Source organism: Mercenaria mercenaria, chromosome 15 (assembly GCF_021730395.1).
Source record: "Mercenaria mercenaria strain notata chromosome 15, MADL_Memer_1, whole genome shotgun sequence".
NCBI lineage: Eukaryota > Metazoa > Mollusca > Bivalvia > Venerida > Veneridae > Mercenaria > Mercenaria mercenaria.
The window spans coordinates 29,075,549-29,098,989 of NC_069375.1; the positions used below are offsets into that span (position 1 = coordinate 29,075,549).

General features: G+C 33.2%; 2 protein-coding genes and 1 long non-coding RNA gene across 5 annotated transcripts in view; all 3 read right to left on the bottom strand.

Moving 5' to 3' along the window:
* Positions 1-789: 789 nt before the first annotated feature.
* The window catches only part of LOC128548999 (uncharacterized), a 41,891-nt gene continuing 19,239 nt past the window's right edge, over positions 790-23,441 (bottom strand). For both annotated transcript variants that reach the window (XM_053524893.1, XM_053524892.1), the window contains exons 2-6: positions 17,232-17,369; positions 16,953-17,050; positions 8,370-8,450; positions 7,268-7,409; positions 790-6,069 (exon numbers count right to left, since the gene is read on the bottom strand). In XM_053524893.1, the coding sequence (XP_053380868.1) occupies positions 5,917-6,069; positions 7,268-7,409; positions 8,370-8,450; positions 16,953-17,050; positions 17,232-17,369 (612 nt within the window). In that variant the 3' untranslated portion in view covers positions 790-5,916. The remainder of the gene's footprint in view (positions 6,070-7,267; positions 7,410-8,369; positions 8,451-16,952; positions 17,051-17,231; positions 17,370-23,441) is intronic.
* On the bottom strand, positions 12,669-15,282 carry LOC128546067 (uncharacterized). The gene is made up of 4 exons (XM_053524894.1): positions 14,776-15,282; positions 13,830-13,906; positions 13,414-13,509; positions 12,669-12,929 (listed from the first exon to the last, which is right to left on the bottom strand). Exons 1-3 carry the CDS (start codon positions 15,194-15,196, stop codon positions 13,495-13,497), a joined length of 513 nt encoding a protein of 170 aa, XP_053380869.1. The 5' UTR covers positions 15,197-15,282; the 3' UTR covers positions 12,669-12,929; positions 13,414-13,494.
* Positions 19,603-21,350, bottom strand: LOC123538744 (uncharacterized). 2 transcript variants are annotated; one of them, XR_008367408.1, is made up of 3 exons: positions 21,236-21,350; positions 20,394-20,510; positions 19,603-19,987 (listed from the first exon to the last, which is right to left on the bottom strand). It is a non-coding gene; the product is annotated as an uncharacterized LOC123538744 (long non-coding RNA). The 2 variants fall into 2 exon arrangements; XR_006683817.2 differs by lacking the exon at positions 21,236-21,350 and having other exon boundaries at positions 20,394-20,950.

Genomic DNA, 23,441 nt, shown 5'->3' on the forward strand with positions numbered 1-23,441 from the left:
TTTGAAAGTTTCTCACATTCCACAAAGACATTTGAAATATAAACATAAACGTTAACGCTGTCTTTATTTTGTTTCTGATAAGATAACTGGAAAGTTTTTATTGTGACTTAGCAAAATAACAACTAAAATGGTTTGATCGAATCTGTTTTTGATATTTAATGATATGTGCTACATTCCTCACTTGAAGAGCAAGGACTTTATTTAACAGTAGTATTTGATAGGAAAATTTAACTACACTGAGTGCATAAACATGTTTGTTGTACAGATTCAGAGCTCATGTTTTTTCTTGCATTTCAAGCAACATAATCTCATGAAAGCACGCTAGTGTATTTTCTTAGTCAGTAGGATATTCAATGCAAGCCTTTCACAGATTTTATATTTATGCTTGTACATCTTTTATCTGTTTATCAACATAATTTGTTGTGTGTAAAGTCACATATTACACAACAGAGCATATTTGTTAGTCTAAGCCGTTGTCCCAAACAGACATGATTTCAAGTATGGATGGGAACCCGCGTAAAGCATCAACATTTTGTCAATTTGTGGGATAGATGATTAATCATCAAAAATAAACAGCGTTGTGTGGCAAGTCAGTTTTAAGTGTACATTTTATCAATACTTTGTCTACATGACCCACATTCCACATTCCCCTTTACACACACACAACACACATCCCGTGCGTTGTACATCTATAAAGACATTTATGGACCAAATCACCGTGCGAACGGTTAGATCAGCCAACGGGACGCGACATGGGAGAATTTGATACAAAAATCAAAAGTCAATAAAGAACATCACAATAATTTTTATTTACAGAGTGGATAATAAGAAATAGTCTCAAACAGATTCATAGGTCATACAAAATTATATAAACTCTTTGTTTCTCAATCTGTAAAAATATATTGATCCCTTCTTTTTGTGTTTCAACTTCTTCCAAGTAATTGTACATGTATTGTATACCTTTCATTTTCTCAAGTGTCTGAGAATTTTAAAACGTAGTTCAAAAGCAACAATATTAAATTTCACTTAAGCCGGATATTGACAAAACTCTTGAGTCCTACAAACGTTTACGAAATAGGAAATTGTTTGGTATTGATCGTTTTCCATGTTTCATTTGGAATATCCCTTATTTCATAGAGTTTGTCTTTCAAAATTGAATTAAACGATAGATCATAAATTTCCTCAAGTTTACATTAAAATTATTGTAATGCAGTATTTACAGCAAGATTTTGGTTGAATTCTTTCTGTTTACTTTTTTCGAAGTCAGATGTTATGATTGTGAAGAAATTTATCCTTTTCATTAAACAAAATATCTGAATATTTTATTTGCTATACAAATTTGGTTTATATATGCCTTGTTAAGAAAAATCTTATAGCATATAATATAACACTTTGATGTTAATTTTCCACATTAACTACCAAATATGAATGATAGAATTCATTAATTACAGAAAGTTCTGACAGAAAAACATGTTCTTGAGTTCATTCGAGTTTTGTTTGATTAAATGAGTAAGATGGTAAAAAATAAAATAAGAAAACAAACTATTGTTACCTATGTCATTGAAAAATGATTATAATTCACTTCAAATTCAAAGTTAATCAATAAAGTATGCAATAGTAAACAAGAAATTGGAATACAATGTAAACAAGGTAGTCTCAACTAAAAAGTATTTGTTAATGGCCTATGTTATTTTCAACATTCGATGCTTTTGTTGAAACGTGAAAAACTATGGCCTAAAACGTAAACTGACGGACAGTTAAATACTTACTAATGCTTAGATATACATGTTATTAATATGCATTTCATTGGCAAGCAAAATGAAGAGAAGAGCTTTATTTGTTCCTAGAATACCAAGCTGCACTTGCACTTGTTATGGTTTCTGCTTACCTGAACATATGCCATGTAGGAAAATAAGATGATTTGATAGTTGAAAGAAAAATTGTTTAACTTTCCTCATTTGTAAATTACTTTTGTAGTGGACGATTCACAAGTTTTCATTTTTTAACATTTGTTACATTAAGATATCTACCTCATATTTGAGTTTCCTTTGATTTCTGAATAAAATACCACACGTAGAAATGAACTAGATTTTTACAAATGAGCTTATAGAAAGAAAGGACGTGTCTCTCTTCAAATTCAAAATCAAGTATTAGAAAAACAAACAACAATTACAGAAAACAACAAGTGGAATAAACATGTAAACAATGTAATGGGTGGTTAAAAATAGTAAAAAACATGAAACATAAACAAGAAAGAAGATGAACCAGTTATAGAATATTAATGAACTATAGTCTCTTTTTACAAATTTCATTGCAAATTTTAACAAGTACTTTACCGATTTGTTGCTAAATGAAATTCATATACAATGTTATTAGTAACTTGTAGATGACGAAGTAAAAAATGGTGATGTATAGAGGCATAAATAGTTTAATTATAAAACATTTTTAAACGTTTTTGAAATAGCAAAATTAAGAGCTACAAAATGTTTGCTCTTGTTTAAATGGCATGCGTTTGGAATGTTCATCTTTCGTATTAATTTAATCTATCTGTGTCATGTAAGGAAAGAACTAAAAGTTTTATAGCATAAAATCTATTACTTTTATGTTTAATTTTCACCATGTTCAAAAGTATTCAGAGTTTTCTTGGTAACATTTTACCAAGGAGTGTTTTGATTTCACATTTGTTCATTTACAATATTTATTGCAGAAAACATGAAGCAATTTGAAGATGACTAAAGTTAAGTAAAGAGGATGAACAACAATTGCATAAGTATTCTTATCATACAGCACTTTTTCTGACACTACTTTGCCATGCAATATAAGATATAAACATTGATATGTGTTAATCAGATTAACATATGAGCTGCGCCATGAGAAAACCAACATAGTGGCTTTGCGACCAGCATGGATCCAGCCCAGCCTGCGCATCCGCACAGTCTGGTCAGGATCCATGCTGTTCGCTTTCAAAGTCTAATACAAATATAAAAGCTGTTAGCGAACAGCATGGATCCTGACCAGACTGCGCGAATGCGCAGGCTGGTCGGGATACATGCTGGTCGCAAAGCCACTATGTTGGTTTTCTCATGGCACGGCTCATATCATGTTAATCGGATCTTCCTATGTCATCACGTCAGGTTCAGGAATAACATCTATTAAAAGATCTACTTTTTGCTTAATTTTCCTCACTAATTGCTGAATATGAAACTTAGTCTTGAGGTGCAATTGAAATTTGACGGGTATTACAAATTTCTCAGATAAAGATTTCTCCTTTTACTTTATTTAGAATTACTAAACTGAGGAATATGATTTTTCCTGATTCAGTGTTTGATGCTTTAGCACATACATTCTCAGATTGTCATTTATCAATAATGGCCATTGCCTTCTTTCTGTCATCTCTATGCAACTGAGATTACACAAACCAAACTCAAATGGATATAATTCGGAGCTATTGATATTTTGTCAAACACAAACTCAGTTAAGTATACAATACAAATAATAAACAACAAAAAGTATGAAAACATTAACACAGTAATCACTATTCGTTATGGAAATGGAATTTTGTTCAGAAACCTTTAGTTTGTCGCTACGTGATTATAAGAAAATTATTAAAAAGACTTAAGAAAAAGATGCTATTTTGGTCTTATATTAACTGAAATATTTTTAGGGGTAATTATTAACCTTTTCCTGTTGATAAACAAACACTTATTGCCTTCAGTCAATAAAATGCAATTCTTCTTGTAAATTGATTTCTGTCTATTTACTTGATTCCAAAATCTGGATGTACTGAAGTTCGTTTAATGATAACGACTGTAATATTTAAATAATAAATGAAACATATTTGCTCTCATTCCTAATATATTTAAAATCACTTTTCTGCTCTCTTGAAAGTTCTGAGGTCTATCCACAATTTAATGCAGATTTGAATTTTTATTTGAATTAAAACACACAACTGTCATTGAATGATAGCACAAAGTGTAACCCCTATTTCTTCTCTTTCATCATAATTATCAACATTTCTTTTTGAAAATTCGCCACTTATCTACAACTTTTAAATTATTGACTAATATCAAGACTAATACCATATTCAAAGAGATAAATGCTGGTTAATGAACTGACTCAGTTAAACCGAATCTGCAATGATTATGTTGCTTTCTTTCCGTTCGTTGCTCCAAATTGATCTTTTGACATACTAACTGTTATAATAGTAAACACTCCTGAAGTGACGTGTACCGGCTGATAAATATCTCGCCGAACTTGCACTTAAAGGCCTAGATTTTGGCAGTGGGCCAAGGGATTTCTATCTTCACCAGCACAGTTGGGGGCTAATGCCCATCACAGTATGGTTCCAATAAACAAGGGTCATTGTTTATTGGAGAGTCAGTCTACCTTACAAGTGTATCAGTTAGTGAGAAGGGGAAACAATGTAATTTATTTTAAATTAATAAATAATTGATAACTTTTTAAGTTATAAGTTATACTATTTTTGGATTTCTGTGTAAAGAAAAATATTTGTTGATCAAACACAATTATAATAAAATAATCAGAAACTTATTTTCCTAATAATGAAATAATGAGAAACTTACTTAAAGAAAGATGCAAGTTTTTATTTTTTCAAATTGTGTCTGGAGAATTGTGATATTTCAGAAAAATGTGACTTTCACTCATCTAAAGCTTGCAGAATACTGTAAATAACATTTGTCTAACTTGAAAACAGACTGTGCATTTCATAGTTACAAAGCAAAGCATGAAAAAGGTCACTTCTGGCAACATACTGAAAATGAAATTTGAGTACAGATGGAACACAATAATTGTATATTCAAATAATGTTGATTACATGAATACAAGAAAATCAATGCCCAGTTCGAAAAATATTGTTTGTCAGCACTGTGAAAGAACTCATGAAGTTTACACTATATACTTGTGTTTTATTATCATTATTATTTTCAATATTATTACTGTATCTTTTATCATCCTATGTGTAATATAATAATAATAATAATAATAATAGTAGTAATAATTATGATTATATAATAATAATAATAATAATAATAGTAATAATTATGATTATATAATAATAATAGTAATAATTATGATTATTTTTATTATTATTATTATCATCATTATTATAACACTAAAGTAATAGTTATTATCATCTATATAATATCAAAATAATAATTATTATTATTATCATTCCACATTTACTGAAGAAAAAATAATTTCTTTCAACTCCACTGCACACATCCTCATGGTCTAGTTGGGGTCCCTGCTGTGCTAATTGCCCTCTAATCAGTTACTGTTACATAATCGCTGATAAGCAGCAAAAAAGATAGGAGTTGTATATTGGATTTGGTGGGGAACCCTTATATAGAAGTGAATCTAGGCCTTTAAGTGCTTTATTGTTCCTTGGGATCATGTAATTATTCAATTCTATTATAATGAAATTCCATTTCGGACGTAACGGGTGTCACACATTGCATTATCTCTCTTTTCCAGACTCAGTCAAACCGAGTTTGCTATTTTTTTACTTCTTTATGTTTTATTCTTTCAAATGATCTCTTTTTAAAATGTTGAATATTTCACAGAAAGCCTTTAAATATATTATCACTTTCTTCGGTAATACGACATATCAAATGTATTAAGTTCTTAGTAAGGCTTTACTAATTTCTATTGTGTGTTCTGGTTAAACAAACTTATTAGATCAATAAGTAAGCCATTTGCTCAGATGAAAAATTACTACCCAATGTTTTGTGTTTTTTTATTGTTGTTGATGTTGTTTTTCTTTCTTTTTTTTTTGTTGTTGTTTTTTGTTTTTTTTAGATAAATTGATAATTGATTTATAACCTCAAAATACGACATGAAAGCACTGAAACCTTCAATTATCTTTTTCAAAAATCATTGTTGAAGTTCGTATCAAAATTACGCTTCAGTAAACTCAAAACGACGCAGTGATAAAAGATTTTTCTTGATTGTATTGCCAGTTGTATATTTTCTAATAATGACTTGTCTGACATAGTCGAGACGGACGACTTCCAAACTCCTTTCATTTACAACCTCGTCATCAACTAGAATCTGAAATGGGTGCAGAGAAAAAAATTAATGACAATTATTCTAGGTTTTGTTTAAGAGTTTCTATTCAGATTTTAATTAAAGGTACTGTTTGAATTAAGGTATTAGATCACTAAATAACCTCCTTTTTGAAGAGTATTCAATTCCTACTATAAACCTACTTTTACTGCAATTATTAGGGGTCGTAGGTTCAAGCCCTACTGGGACCAATTTTTTTTCCCTTATTTTCCTTTTTTCTTGTAAGTTTTTGCTTCTTTCAAGACTTTTTATTGATTTCTTGTACAAAAATGGAAAAAGATGAATCTTATAAGCGATTCTTGGTGTTCAAAGTGAATTTACTACTTAAACAGAAGGGGTAGAGTTACACATCTTTAAAAATATTGAGTTACACGCGGTGAAAGTTCTCTATTTTGCTTTCACTCTTAGATTATATATTGTGGAAGAAATTTAGGTAGGTTTTAAGTCTGCTCTAACGTTATTTTTAAATGGAGTAAGCAAAATTCAAAACAGAAACACAGCATTCGACCTTATTTTTTCAATGTTGACGTATGAATTCTGTCTCATTAAATCCATTTACTTGAAGCACCATGGAAAAAATGATATTGACATTTTTATTTTGTGTTTTATAATTGTTTACCAATAGTTTGATGTTTCTTTTATTAAAATAAATGGTAAAATGAGTTCTCGGCAAACGTTTTGGATAGTGGCTATCACTTTGAAATTTGTCTCTACTTGAGCTTGAGGAGATACCATAAGTTATACAAAATTTATAAAAAACGGCACGGTAAAAGTTGTTTAAAAATTGCAAAATAGTGCAAAACATGGTTACCTTTCAGAATATACCAAGCAAAGGCCATTTTGTAAACATTGCTATTAGTGATCTAATACCTTAAAACAGTTTTATAGTTTGATAAATTGCATAACTTTTACTATATTTAAAACGTGTTTTAGTAAGGATTCTTTAAGAGTTTCAAAAACTATTGGAACGCAATAAATTTTACAAGAACTAAGTGGCCATTATTACTTTTTCAGTTATCGGAAATATATGTCTTATAGAATTTTTTTTAAACATGGGTCTAGTTGCAAAAGCGTAGAAGAGTAAGAGATAAATTAGATATTACTTAATGTCACTTAATTTTATAATACAGAAGCTGTATAATCAGACATTTGAAAGGATTTATTAGTTTTATAAAATTCTTACCTGCAAGAAGTTTTTCCGGGCTACAAACGTAATCTTACACTCGGCTGATGGAACTATTCCCGGCACATTACTAAACGTCAACCCAAGACTAGCGCCATTTTCTGTTTGTTCGATGTAGGAAAATCCTCCAGTGCCATCAACACTGTAAAACAAACTTATTTTAAAGCCTTATTTCTTTATTAGCTGTAATATACGCTACAAGTTCTACGTAAAACGAAAATTTTAATAATAATATTTTAACCATAACAAATCAAAGAGCATAGCACTTGATGACAAAATCCCAACTGCCTGCCAGGTCGCTTGGGCACTAGTCCAATGTTCTAATCAAACCGCCAAAGCACGCAGTTGTTAGGGATTGGCTTTAAACGTATAAGCTCTGAGTAAGCGACCGTGACGATACTTCTGCATAAAAACTACTTCATCAACTGGATCTATGCATGTATGCATGTATTCGTAGGAGAAAATCATGTATAAAAATGTAAATAAGAGATTCATTGGTAGTAACACAATGCAGCCAATAATACACAATACAGCTTTCATACTTTCGAGTCAATTTTGCACTCCTCTTTAGCAGTTTTTGATATTGAAACCGAGATTGAAATGCTGCTCTTTCTTATTACAAAAACAATAAATAAATAAATAAATAAATAAACAACAACATATATCTCTCTGAAATACAGGTAACGCTCAAAACCCAGTAGTCTGATTTCGACAAAATGACCTAGCTTGTTACCTAAGATAATCTACACTGAAAGTGTATCTACATTTCATAGAGAGAAAATTACATTCCAAGTTTCATATCAGTAGAAAATACAAACAGTAGAATTTTAAAAAAGTTTTAACATATCAATTTTATTATGTATCTGTAAAAAAGTGTTGTTTCAGCAGTACACACTCATTTTACTTCTAATTTGCAGATTTATTTTTAAAAGGAAGTGAGAGCAATTAACGGCTAAATGTTTACATTTAAATTGTGCCATACCTAGTTCTATTTTGTAAGCCATTTTAAGCAATTAAAGAAACTTAAAAATCCATATAATATGTGCGTGAAAATTCTATTCTCAGCAGTACGAGCCCAAACAAATAAGTAAACATAATTTACCTCACCAATAATTTCGCATAATCAGCGGTGTCCGAATACTCTTCTCTCAATGCTTCGATTAATTGGAATGAAATCGTGTCGCTACAAATGAGAAACATTAGAAAGATTACATTTTGGTTGGGGAGCACATGACGGAAGTGTGAGAGTCTAACTCCGAATCAACAATCAGTTTATAATTGAGCCGCATCATGTGAAAACAAACATAGAGCATTTGCAACCAGCCTGGATCCAGACCAGGCGGATCCTAGCATTCTGGTCAGGATGCATGCTGTTCGCTAACGGTTTCTCTAATTGCAATAAGCTTTGAAAGGGAACAGCAGTCTGGTTCAACGCTGGTCGCAAATGCAAGTAGTATGTTGATTTTCTCATGGTGCGGTTCATATATAGGTCTAAGCCGGCATTGCCTACCAAGCAACTCCCACTTTGGACAATATTTCATGCTTACTGTATTGTTTGTATGGACCAAGCTTGCAAAAGTAAAAATCAAATCTTGTGTTTTGACTGTAAAATATGGAAGATTATTTATGCAAAAATTCTATCATTGTATTTGATCAAACGCTTTATGATTAGTGACAACTATTATTGCATTTGGTAAAGTGCTTTATTGTTGATGACAAACATTATTGCATTTGGTCAAATGCTTTATGATTCATGACAAACATTCAATTGCATTTTGTCAAATGCTTTATGATTGTAGACAAATGTATGTTATGTAACGCAATTTTGATGAATTTCCTGCATAGCTCTATATCAAATGTTCGCATGCATATACTTCTATTAGTCTGATGCACAGAATAAATCAACTGTTTGCATGTATGACCATACTTTGATTTTGTAAAGTAGCTCTTCCATAATGCGTTTGCATTAATTACAGTTTTGAATAGGAAAAAAAGAAATTTCGACACTTGGCACAGCGACAATGCACTATCCACCATAAACTAAGTTCCTTGATTTCAACGAAGCCGGGAACCGGCAAATTTTGATAAATTTTAACGCTAGGGGCGCCACATGTCCTAAAATTATAAGGACTGATCCCCAGGCTTGTTCAATTGCTATAAAGGAACAAAAACGAACAAGTTCTTAAGTGCCAGTATGTTTTAAAAACAAAAAATGTTTCTTCACTGACTTGCTTACAATCTATCCAGATAACATATAGAGTACCTTCCATGTGAAAAAAAGAAACTTACAGAAAATGTCATAATCGTAAAGGAAAAAAAATGTGAAAATGAAAGTAAGATAGATCTCCGGTTCTAAATTTAGCGCGTTCAAACGTCACCCTACCACGTGACGGATCACATGGTACACCTAATCGAAATAAACATCGACTCCAATAGTACAACCTGGACTGCAACAGTAAGTTTTACTTCGATTTTTCTTTATTGTTTAGAAGATCTTGGTTTTAGGTACATCCTCGTTGTAACAAGGGACATGTGATATACTACTGGGTTGCTTCGAGATCATATCGAACAAATCAAGCGAGTAAAATGATGCAAATTTGATCTAACATCCTCCGGGGCTCCGAAGGGATGGACCGCTGTAATATCATTTTATATTGCAGCAAATCTTGAAAGACTCGCCTGTGCATGTATACAGTTTGTGCTGTTGACCAAATTATAGATTTTTGATGAATGTATAATTAGTACAGAAATTTGCAGACCTGAAAAAGTATCTAGATGACACTAGATCTAGATCTATTTGAGAAAAAAAATGATGACACAACCTAGAAAGAGAGATTAATACTGACACTATTGAACAGAATTATGTTGACCATTATAAATCAAATAAAAAAAAATTAGTGTCAAAGTCGGCAAGATATATCAAACAAATACAACATAAGCTCATGTGTTCATATGATTATGAATAGGCTAATTGTTATTTGTCACCATATGAGCCGTGCCATGATAAAACCAACATAGTGTGTTTTCGACGCGCATATCTCCAGATCAGCTTGTGCAGTGTGGTCAGTATCCATGCTGTTCGCTAACGGTTTCTGTAAGTGCAATAGGTTATGAATGCGAACAGCATGGGTTCTGACCAGACTGCATGGATGTTGGTTTTCTCATGGTGCCGCTCATATATGATTTTTTGTTGTTAGTTAAGTACATGCTATTGACTGGTCTATCATTCAAACAAAATTTGCTTAGTTAAAGTGAAACTGAAAAGTTGAAGAACTGGTAAAATTCATTTCAGGTATCATATAAAACTATTACGGAATGACTGCATGGTCATTATTCAAAATTGTTCTGACCCAGGGACCATGATTTGTGTTCTTTACGATATTTTGTTTCTTTGTAAAAAAATATTTATTTCTGGAAAATGTAAAAATATTAGTCAAATATAAACAGTCAAGCTTTTGACCTTTGGACCATGCTGCATAAAAACATGACAACAAAATAATTGTCACAAAGATGGGAAGTATTAGCTATCTCATTTAGTTTCATTATCTTTTTATTCCAGGGAAGTTATTTTGGTGATCTTGAAGATTGAAGGAGAGTTAGAAAGGTAAAATGTCTTAAAATATTTATTTCACTTGCAAGTATTACAATATAACATGGGATTCAGGATCAACCTGAGTCTAAACATAAAGTATATCTGACTGAAAATGATAAGCTCTGACTGGGATTTAACTGAATACCTTGACATTACCACATAGCTGCACCCTTTTATGATACTAAATGAGCCACGCCATGGGAAAACCAACATAGGTGCTTTGTGACCAGAATGGATCCAGATCAGCCTGTGCATCCGCGCAAGCTGGTCAGGATCAATGCTGTTCGCTAACAGTTTCTCTAATTGCAACAGGCTTTGAAAGCAAACAGCATGGATCCTGACTAGAATGCACGGATGGACAGGCTGATCTGGATCCATTCTGGCCACAAAGTCATTATGTTGGTTTTCTCATGGCACGGCTTAAATATATCTTTTCATTTTAGTTTTTTCTCCTTTCCCTTAAAAGTTGTGAAACTGATACCAGATATTTGTGAACATTATATTATCTTATTGCAATGAGCACAAATGATGCAAAAGCCCGTCCGCTTAGCTCAGTAGGTAAGAGCGTTGGTCTACGGATTGCAGGGTTGTGAGTTCGATCCTCGGGCTGGGCGTATGTTCTCCGTGACTATTTGATAAACGACATTGTGTCTGAAATCATTAGTCCACCACCTCTGATTCATGTGGGGAAGTTGGCAGTTACTTGCGGAGAACAGGTTTGTACTGGTACAGAATCCAGGAACACTGGTTAGGTTAACTGCCCACCGTTACATGACTGAAATACTGTTGAAAAACGGCGTTAAACTCAAAACAAACAAACAAACAAATGATGCAAGAGATGCAAAAGACATGAAATTTTTACTGTAAAGTAAAAATTACATGTTGAGCTGAAATAGTACCCCATACTTAGGCTTTCAGCCCAATAATTGATCAAGTACTACTGATGCTTTTAATATATATTCCAATTAATAAATTTTAATATGGCAAACTATGTCCATTTGTTGTTTCTGCAGTAATGTTAATGAATTTCATCATGTACTGTCTTCATTTTTTAATATAAGGAGTAGCAGTAGAAGAGGCAGGGGCAGAGCTAGAGTTAAGACAACCAGTGGAACAGACAGAGGTGGAAGGGGAAGAGGAGTTAGGGGCAGTAGGTCCAGAAGCATTGGTGGAAGCAGGGGTAGACGAGGGCAAGGCAGGGGTCGGGTGGTCGTGCAAAAAGTACCAGGTTGTCCAAGTCAGACAAAGAAAGAGTCGAAGAGAGATTTAAAGAAAGATCAGACAATGCTGAGGTATAAATTGTATTTCTACAATGTGATAAATATCTTGCTGTTATTGCCGACATAATTAATTTTCATAATACAGCATTAACAGCATTTGTTTCATAATATAAACCGTTCAATGAAAATAAAATTTTCCTATTTCCATCAGTCTGTGATAATACAGTTTCCGTCTTCTCATACATTAGTTATTAAAAATCAATATCTTCACCAGAATTAGCCAGTACTGGTACAGTCAAACATGTGAAGAGAGTCAGCCTACTGTATAAAACTATTTAAATACTTTATAGACAGGTGACAAAGAAAACAAACTGCATGTGGATTCAAGACTTTTGCTCTTTGGTTTGGTTATAGTGTAATTTACCCTCTCAAATGGTTTGAACAAATAAGAAATACCCTACATTTATTCAGTCCTCAATATTTTTTAGGTTTTGCAAATGTTTATTTCATACATGGTAGAATAATGGATATCTTTCTGTCCTTAAGTCCAGTTCTATGACAATTCATGCAAGACTATATTTGTGTAAGTTGCATTCACTTCTCATCAAATCTGGATTTCTTGGAAGCCATTAAAAACTTTGTCGGTGGTGGAGTAATACCAGATATGCTTCTCTTGATCTTTCGAGGGTCTGTAGGTGTAAGCGTCACTGGAGCTCTTAAGGGTTCAATTCTTGTAGCTACTGAATGCAGAATATCTTGGAGCAACTGTTCTACATATGTGTATGTCTTTGGCACTTTCTCTTTGTAGCAGCTGTATGTTCAACTTCGTTTAGAGAAGCATCTATGAAGTCTACAATTTAAAAATGTGAAATGCACTAGAGGACAATGCAATCATTTCAATTCATTACAATTTGGAGAAAATATCTTGCAAAGAATGTCAAAGATCAATACAATTTTTCTTTAAAAACTTTAAACATAAAGACAGAGTTACAGAACACCTACAAAAAATTACCTAAATTCATAACAGATTAGATAACTGCTGAGATGCTGTTTTACATGATATAACTTCTAAGTCCAGAAAAAAAAATCATAATTCAGGATTGCAGTAGGGAAAGAATCATACATGTGATCTATGGACAACTCTGACAGGTACAAGCCTGCACCATGAGAATACTGCCAAATAGTTTATACTTAGATACCAACATTTTTTTCATAAATGACAATAGCAGCTTCAGAACAGATAAAAGGAGAAATATTGCCCCTTTTCACCGGCATGGGATGAATTATGAATAACAATATCAATAAAAAAAAGGAAGAAATTTCACAATACCAACCTAAATTCGCCATTCTTATTCATCAGGAATGGTCTTTCCTTGTAAATCTGATAGTCCAGTCCTGCCAAGTAGTTTCTTGCTTTATAGAGTTGATACCTACAACACAATACTCAGTTTAGAGCTTTCATGCTTTCATGAAATGATAATAGTCCTATTATGTAGTTTAAATATTTTATTGTCTGCTGACAAATATCAAATACATAATCTCTCAAGGTATCTGAATCTAGAGTTATAGAGATTAATTTTGTAATATTAGCTGAGGAGGAACTACTTTGCTTGCAATTCATATAAACTTTTTCTATAAGCAAATTTTTGTTTCCGGATGCTTTGCTAAAGTTGAACTATATACCAGACATTTTCAGTATAAATAAGAAATAGAACAATAATGACAGGAGTTTGTGAAGAACAATACATACTGCTCCTATTTTTTTCCCAAAGTTCTTTGCTCCATGCCAAGTGTCGAAGGTATGTGTTATATCAGGATACTGATTTTCTGAAATAGCCAAAGATAGTCTAATTTGTTTTGAGAGGTAGTAACATGCTGGGATTCATGTAAACATTTAAGACATTAAGCTAGCCAAATTAAGACAACTGCCTATCTTAAGATTTAAGTCTCAAAAAATGGTCAATTCTTATTTGACACTCAATCACATCACTATAGATCTGATCCCAAAGACATATAAATACATCACTGCAAATACCTCTATCAAAAATGCAACCACCATCTATTCTTGCCTACCTAGCGGGGAAAGTATACATTTATCCGAGCACGTGCCGGGGATAGATATTCCTGTCTTTCCCTAGGGAAAAACCTTGTCTAAAATAGCGTGCACTAAGGTGACGTCACATAGTACTGGTACCATTGTGACGTCATAAAATTTATAAATAATGTCAGCAAATACCCAAACCTATTTGTCTCCACGATCTATTTTGAACATGATAGGCAAGAAAAATGATCTAACATGTCTGCCTGTGTAAGACAGCTGTTTTCCCTACCCTCGGGACAGCATGGATAAAAAACCTCGCTAACGCTCGGTTTTCCATTCCACACTGTCCCTCGGGTAGGGAAAACCCCGTCTTACACAGGCAGGCATGTAAGATCCTTATAGTAATAAAATCACAAACCACCAAACAAAATTATGACACGGTGGTTGTTCAAATAGTTTAAAAGTTTCAAAGCTATATCTCAAGCGGTTTTGTCAAAAAATGGAATGGTGCGACAAATGTAACTAAAGAATGACACTGTTAGATTACTTATTCTTCGAAAAGTCAAGCTAGGAATGTGCAGATGTGGATTCTGCTAGTATGTAAATATAATTTTCATATTATTTAGTTATTTTAGGGAGCTTATGGTAAACATACTCATCATAGCAGCGATAGTAGTGATAGCATCAGTCACTAATTCCTTTACAACCACTCTGTTCTCTCTCAATGTCCTCAGCCCTCGGATCAGTCCCTCTTTCTTCATATTTGTTGACTTGAGATCAGTCATTCTCTTGTCAATTATGATACTACACAGAAGGTCCTTGGTGTCATTTTCCATTAGAGTGTAGGTGCAGTATTGCGCAGAGTGGCCTGGTGAGTCCATTCTTCCATCACCTAAACATGTGATAATCATAGTATGCAGAACACAGTACATTACTCTTATAGATACTATACATCTATATAAAGCTATTAAAGAAAACACATTTGAGCCATGCCATGGGAAAACCAATATAGTAGCTTTGCGACCAGCACGGATCCAGACCAGCCTGTGCATTCGCACAGTCTGGTCAGGATCCATGCTGTTCGCTAACAGTTTCTCTAATTGCAGTAGGCTTTAAAAGCGAACAGCATGGATCCTGACCAGATTGCGCATAGGATCCAAACTGCGCGGATGCGCAGGCTGGTCTGGATTCCTGCTGGTCGCAAACCCACTATGCTGGTTTTCTCATGGCACGGCTCATTTTATATTACATTAGTTCAGAAACTATAGCTGCTTTTAAGAAAAGCACATCTTTCCCACAACTGCCTTATCAGACTTTCAGTGCTTTGATTATTAAAACAAGTTTCAAGGGCCATCATTCTGAAGTACCTTTGCCAATTTGGCAAGTTATGTATCATGGCCGAGGTGTTTATGGTCAAACACATTTTCTTCAAGTTTGGTGTAGATCAGATGAGCAATAATTGACTTAGAATACAGACAAGCTTTGTGACAGACAGTAGTTAATCAATATGCCTCCCACATCACTGTGTGTAGGGGACATAATAAAGAAGAAATAACCTTGTCCTACTGCCCCATTGACCCACCTCAACACCACTTACCAAAGAATAACTTCAAAGATACAGTTAAAACAGAATAAAGCCTAATTTTCAGATAGTAAATATATATAAGCCACTTACCAACAATAACAATTTCCTTCCCAACATCTATAATAACAACTTTTGTGTGAAACAAAATACAGGCACATAATTCATTCCAGACAAATATTTACACTTTTTTGTTTTCTGTAGCAATAATTTACTATGACACCGGCTACCTCTTTCTAGGAGAGTTTCTTGAAGGGATCAGCTATTTTAACTGTATTCTCAAATAAGTAAGCTGGAGTTATCGTTCTTCATTTAAACGAAAATGGACCCAGCTAACAAAATATGAAGACATGAAATTACGTATATGAATAAGCATAAAGCGCAATACAGAAATCTTTGCTCTCTTGACATTACACAAGTACTTAATGACATTACAGTGTATGCATGTAATAACTGTAATAAAAACAGTTGGTTAACAATGAGAAAACGTACTTGCTAACATTTAACTAGAATCTAGTCTCCAATAGCCCAAATCAAGTAAATGACTACCAGTTCTCTTTTGGCACTTGGCGTTAGAAAAAAATACCTTGAAAAATTATCATGAAGCTATACATAAGATATTAAGGATTTTGTCATTTAAAGCATTAATTGGTTTACTTATATCCATTTATAAGTGATCTAAATTGCAACATGTAGCATGCGTTTGTCATCAACAATAAAGCACTTTACCAAATGCAATAATAGTTGTCATTAATCATAAAGCGTTTGATCAAATACAATAATAGAATTTTTGCATAAATAATCTTCCATAGTAAAAGATTTCTCTCTTTCAGTGGCAACCCCTTCATTTTCTTTTTTTCTTTTTTTTGCAAATGGAAACGAAATATAGACTATCTTTTATAATTTTGACAGTTTTTGTGGTAAAAAGTTAAAGATGCTGTACATGTACAAAATTGGCACTTAAGCACTAATCTTTTATTAGATGCACTTTGATATTGTTAACTTATTTCACGCATTCAAAAGAACTTTCATCCTAGTTTTTTTATAATTAGCTGTGTTCAATAAACTCGTGACTATGTGAGCCGTATCATATTAAAATATAATGTATATGTAACATACGTTACACAAGTTACGTTGCATTTCAATAATATTGTTTAATAATGGGTACGTTTTATTTTCACAGAGTTGGCCCTGGCATACATACAATATATGGTCAGGTTTATGATAGGTACATTTTATGAAAAACTTACGACTTCCACTCGTTCTTTGGCCATCTGAAATGTATATCCAGTTTTGCCCCTATATTCAACACACCAGGAATTGTCAAGGCCATATTTTCTACTTCAATCTGAAATCAAATATATTCAAACGTAACGCTAAAACAAGACAATATGTCCGAAGTATTCTTCAAGCGAGTTTTAGTTCATTTGAAATAACTTGAACTCAACATTTATGATTTGATGTACATGATGTAAAAAGAGGAAATAAACGACTGTTGGATCATATTTTCGAACATTCCGAACATATACCTCTGGTTCAAAGTTTTTCCGTGTGTAAATATTTTTCACATATCCATATCCAGGTTCTATTGTTGGGTTCCTACCCCAAGAATGAGACAAGACTTCGCACACACCTGTCAGGTCAGATATACGTCCACCAACACCATTCTGCCAATATGATAAAGTATATATTAAATACTTTATGCTTTATGTTTCTGTAACCATGGATGTACTTTAATATAATAATAAGTTATTGAAATATTAAAAGAATGCATGGTTTTGACTTAGCTGAACAAAACACCAAAAACACGACAAAATAATCAACAACATAGGAGAGATATTTATTCAAAAGTGTTATTTTAAAGCTTAAGGTATTCAATCAATTATCCATCACATCATTACTACAACGACTGTATTTCATTTTCACCGTTTGTTATCTAAGATAGTACTTTCACGATATAAGGATTATAAAAAAAAATCATAGAAAGATATTTTTCTCTGCAAGAAATGCATTGCCATGATGAGGAGATAATATAAGCAATTATTTCAGTTAAAAAGAATTTCCATGATACGGAAATAATGAAAACTAGAATGTGTCTGTAGGACACAGGGTGTGCCCCCACTGGTACATTTGTCACAAATAAGGGGAAATAACTTAAATGTTTGCAGTCTTAATCAAGGGGCAGGACGTGAAGTGGTTGCACACTTGGTTCAAGCGAGCGAAATGGTCGCAAACTTACAAAATGGCGGATATTTTCTGAAATCATCGCGTGTTCGCTTGCTTTTTTATCAGGTAAGTGGGTTTCAACGGTATTTTGAACTCTATGAATATGTGCATGCATCAGTTCTATGTCTACGTCACACTCGGTTTTGCGTTTCAGGGTTGTAGATTTTAAATTCTCGAAGTTATTGAAGTTATAAAATGGTCATGTCCATGTTTTGAAATTTGAACTGTGTCGTTTCTTGCCGTTTTTAACACTGTAATGAATAAACTAGCCTGTTTTTGGACCCTCAAACGAGACAAAACAACTAATTGTGAAGAATTCTGTAAACGTTTGGCTCTGCATGTTTTCGGGATAGTGCTATACCCAAATAAATCTTGTTCAAGCTCTTTTTTGTTGCAAACTTGTACTTTAAGCAATTTCTTTTGCAAACTTTTTTCTAAAAAAAAATGTCCAACTCTCAGTGAATGTTTATTGTGCAACTGGTTGAAGAGGCAAATCATAAATTTCCTCAAAGTTGCAACAGATAGCGTGAAATTTCAGATTTCTATTTCTAATCAGGTATAACGACTTTTGGGCACAAAACAGAGACTTATTTATAGCTTTTGTGTGATTTTGGAAGATCAGTGAAATAATACGATGTAGCCGGTTTTGCTATGGTGTGCACTTGCCAAAGAAATTACTTAATGCAAACCGGATAATCTGACAAGTTCTCGTCTCAATTCTTAGTCCAAATTCTAAGTTCCCATCTCCATTGACCTGTATTTATAATTGACAGAAAATTTGTTAAAGATATTTTACATAAAAGAAATATTATAATCGAACTAATATATAGCAAATTTATTTTTAATTTCAGTCGATCTGAAATCTACAGTATTGTATTTACTTGTTCAATTTATTGTTCAGGTAAAAACGCAAGACTGCGACAGCGGTGGGAATTCTCCTCTGGAATGTGGTATTTGCGAAAAGAAACCCGTTCACGGTCTTTGATTCAACGCATTTTGTCGTCACATGAAACAACAAACTACCAGGATATATGATTTGTTCATAAAAACTGTTTTTCGTAAAATATTAGTACAGGTAGTTTTGATAGAAAAAAAAACACAACACATTTATATACAACAGTGATGTAATAACATAATGACATAAATGTCGTATCGCTTTATGTTACATTTCTAGATTAATTGTACAAAAATATATCCCAGTCTTAAGATATGATTATGATGCAAAATGTTTTGAGCTCATTACAAGTTATAATAGTTGTTTATCCACCTGCGCAATCTTGTGTCGATATAACATGATCATAATACGAAACAAGGCTTTTGAGTATTGGTGATAAGATACATGTAAAATACCCCTTACGGACATGCGGCATAGTTCATATTTTGTTTCTGAAACATAAATAGTCGTCTTTGAATATCTTATAAGTCATACTACTGTGTATCAAAACAATAAATAATTCGATACTAACACTAAAACACATGGACGATGTACAATGAGAGTAAAACTGAAATAAAATGTTTAACTCATCTATGTTACAGTGTAACATCTGCTGAAACATGAATGTAATTTTTATCATTTTGTCACGTGCTTAATTTTGTCGTTTAAAGTTTCTGGTTGGAAAATTGAATGGTTTTAAACAGAAAGACATACCACAAACAACTTCGGAAAAGGCAAAATCCAAGTTGCACGGTATCCAAAAAGATGTAATCTTGGACACAAGCAATTTTATTAAGGCAAAATTGAAAACAGTAGATTTGGCATTTAAATTTGTGGCGGCAATCAACAGAAAACATCATAATTATGTTTGTTTATTTTCAGAGAAGACGGATTTAATCGCAGCCAAACATTTTCTTGTTATAGTTTATCAATTTCAATCCACTGTATACAGCGTAACTGTTGCGCTGTATTTTAATTTGTGAGTTCGCTCAAAATATAGTCTTAGTGGACTCATCAACTCTGTAAAGTGACTTAACTGGCCGAACACCCCTTGGTATATCATTCAATTTTCTTAATGTTCCATACTTTGGTATGCTTCCTTTCCCTCGGTTAAACTCGTGATCTCTGCAATAAAAAGTAACACTGGTAATTTGTGTAATATATTGCAATGTAAATGCAAAATTAACAATATACAATATAAAGAACTGAAAATTCAACATTATACACTGTTTCACTTGACGCTTTTGTTTTGTTTCTAACAATTAAGATAAATTTTGCAAGTAAACGGCATTTATGTTGGTCCATGCCATTCATTTCTGTAGCAATACTTATATGTCTTCTGTATTATGGCACTGCAATTAATTTACTTTTCATTACTGGTTGGTAACCAACATTGCTTGTGTTTACTATAATATTACGCAAAAATGTATCTGACTTCAGGTTGCTAAAATTGTTGGTTCAGAAAAGGAATAGAAAATAAGAATAGGCTTACAAAATTTCATAAATTGTCTTTGATACCAGTAACACTTACCTAACGGTCATTTCTGATATACGTGTTAGCGTAGTTTGTTCAACTAATGAAGATTCATGTTCATGCTCTCGGGTCATAATAGCGTCTGATGATCATAGCATTTAGACCTGAAAAGATCTGAAAGAAAACAACTGCATGTTAAAGTCGTTATCTGTATAGTGTGTATAGATGGACAAGATCCAAAAGACAAAATGCTTCTATACACAATAGTCTCCGAAAGTTTGTTTTCTGCTTGCAATCTAAACAGCTGAATCTATAAACAGGGAAGATGTTAAAATTATGTATGAACACTAACCCTAATCCTACCAGGTTTCATGAAAACATGATAAGGTTTTTTTTTATCAACAGTTATATTAAAACATCAAAGGGCTATTTGATGCTTTAAAAATGTACGACCCTAAACAGAAAAGAAATGTACACGAGTTGCACAACAAACATTCTCTGATACAAATGTAGTTGGACACTACTTTTTCAGAAAAAGTTTGCAACAGAAATTGCTTAAAGTACAAGTTTGCAACAAAAAAGAGCTTGAACAAGATTTATTTGGGTATAGCACTATCCCGAAAACATGCAGAGCCAAACGTTTACAGAATTCTTCACAATTAGTTGTTTTGTCTCGTTTAAGGGTCCAAAAACAGGCTAGTTTAATCATTACAGTGTTAAAAACGGCAAGAAACGACACAATTCAAATTTCAAAACATGGACATGACCATTTTATAACTTCAATAACTTCGAGAATTTAAAATCTACAACCCTGAAACGCAAAACCGAGTGTGACGTAGACATAGAACTGATGCATGCACATATTCATAGAGTTCAAAGTACCGTAGAAACCCACTTACCTGATAAAAAAGCAAGCGAACACGCGATGATTTCAGAAAATATCCGCCATTTTGTAAGTTTGCGACCATTTCGCTCGCTTGAACCAAGTGTGCAACCACTTCACGTCCTGCCCCTTGTTAATGTGGTATAGCCTCAAAAAAATTATGAAAAGGATTCATTATTCTATACCTCATACTTTTTTAGCTATGAGCATCACAAACAAAAAAAATCCACTATTTTTGCTATTTCAAGGGCCATAACTCTGTAATAAATGCTAAGATTCTCAAGAAGAATGCCAAGTGTGCAAGGTCACATTATGATTAAGACTCAAACAAGGTTTCATGAATTTACATTAAATACTTTTAGAGTTAGGCACATAATTAGGTAAAAATGTGCATTTTTTACTATTTCAGCGGCCATAACATTAAACATAGGGTGAGGAGCCAGCAAATAAATAAGAGGTATGCAAGTTAATATCATGATAAAGACTCATGCAAATTTTCATCCATTTATATCATATACGTTTTTAGCTAGGTGTGTCACAAGGTGAAAATGTGCATTTGTGACTATTTCAGGGGCCATTACTCTAAAATATAGGGGTTGGAGCCAGATGAAAAATAGGAGGTGCGCAAGGTTATATCATGATAAATACTCATGCATGGTTTAATCAATTAATATCAAATACTTTTTGAGCTAGGCGCGTCCAGGGTGAAAATGTGCATTTTTGACTATTTCAGGGGCCAGAACTCTGGAAATAGGGGACGGAACCAGATGAAAAGTAGGAGGTGCGCAAGTTCATATCATGATAAAGACTCATGCAAGGTTAAATCAATTTATATCAAATGATTTTTGAGCTAGGCGCGTCACAAGGTGAAGTTTGCATTTTTGACTATTTCAGGGGTTTTAACTATAGAAATAGGGGGCGGGTCAGATGAAAAATAGGAGGTGCGCAATTTCATATCATGATTAAGACTCATACAAGGTTTCATGAATCTATATCAAATACTTTTTATGCTAGGCGTGTCACAAGCTGAAAATGTGCATTTTTGACTATTTCAGGGGCCATAACTCTAAATATATAGGGGACGGAGCCAGACGAAAGATAGGTGGTGCGCAAGTTCATATCATGATAAAGACTCCTGCAAGGTTTCATCAATTTATATAAAAAAACTTTTGAGCCAGGCGCGTCACGAACTTCGGCGGATGCACAGACGCACGGACGAACGCACGGACGCACGCACGGACAAGAGCAAATCTATATGCCCCCACCACTCATGAGGGGCTGGGGGGGGGGGGCAAAAAAATAAACGCTATGCACTGTTAGTTTGCTGAGAAAGTAATTTTGTGATATGAGGGCAACTAAACAATCATAGATTCACAATGTTTGTACAGTAAGAGAGTGTTTTTACACAAGGGGATAATTAAACAGTCAAAGATACAGAACGATATTGAACAGAAAGAACTTTCGCTAGTAAGATCAGTTCTCTTACTGCCATTACATCTATTATTCTCTCTATTATCCTGGTTTCTTACTGCCATTACATCTATTATTCTCTCTATTATCCTGGTTTCATTCAAGATCGAGGGATCTAGTAAATTTAGATTTGTTAGGTAAGTATTAAGTAACCAAATTCAAATTTCGATGGAATTTTAACATTATTTTTCTTGTCAAAACGACGTTATCTTGCGTTAGAAATTAATACATATATGTGACGCACCCTGACATTTGGGTCTAAATGCGGCGTTACGTCATTCGAGAAAAACTCGATTAAACTTACATCACAGAAATTTGTGGACTTCAACACGTGTTTGCATCAGATAACGATTTTTTTTTCATTAATACTCTTACTTGGCATGATAAATGAGTGAAGAGCCAAGCATATTTTTGTAACCTTTCCGTAATTTGCCATTTCGTTACTTTATGAAAAAATTAGTACTTTGTCGCCCTTTGAATCAACCCGCCATTTGTAACCATAGAAGGTCGTATAAGATTTAAATTTCGAAATTACAATAAATGGCTGTTTGCAAATTTGCAGATTAGTATATATTAACACGATAAGTATGATTTAAAAATATGACGTTAATTAATATTCGACTTTTTTGCGGGATCTTTTCATAAATAATCCTGAAATGACACAAATTAAAGATAGTTGCAATTCAGATTAGGGTCGGCATTGAGTGTACACACGCATTGAATGTACACTATTAAACCTATGTTAAACCTAA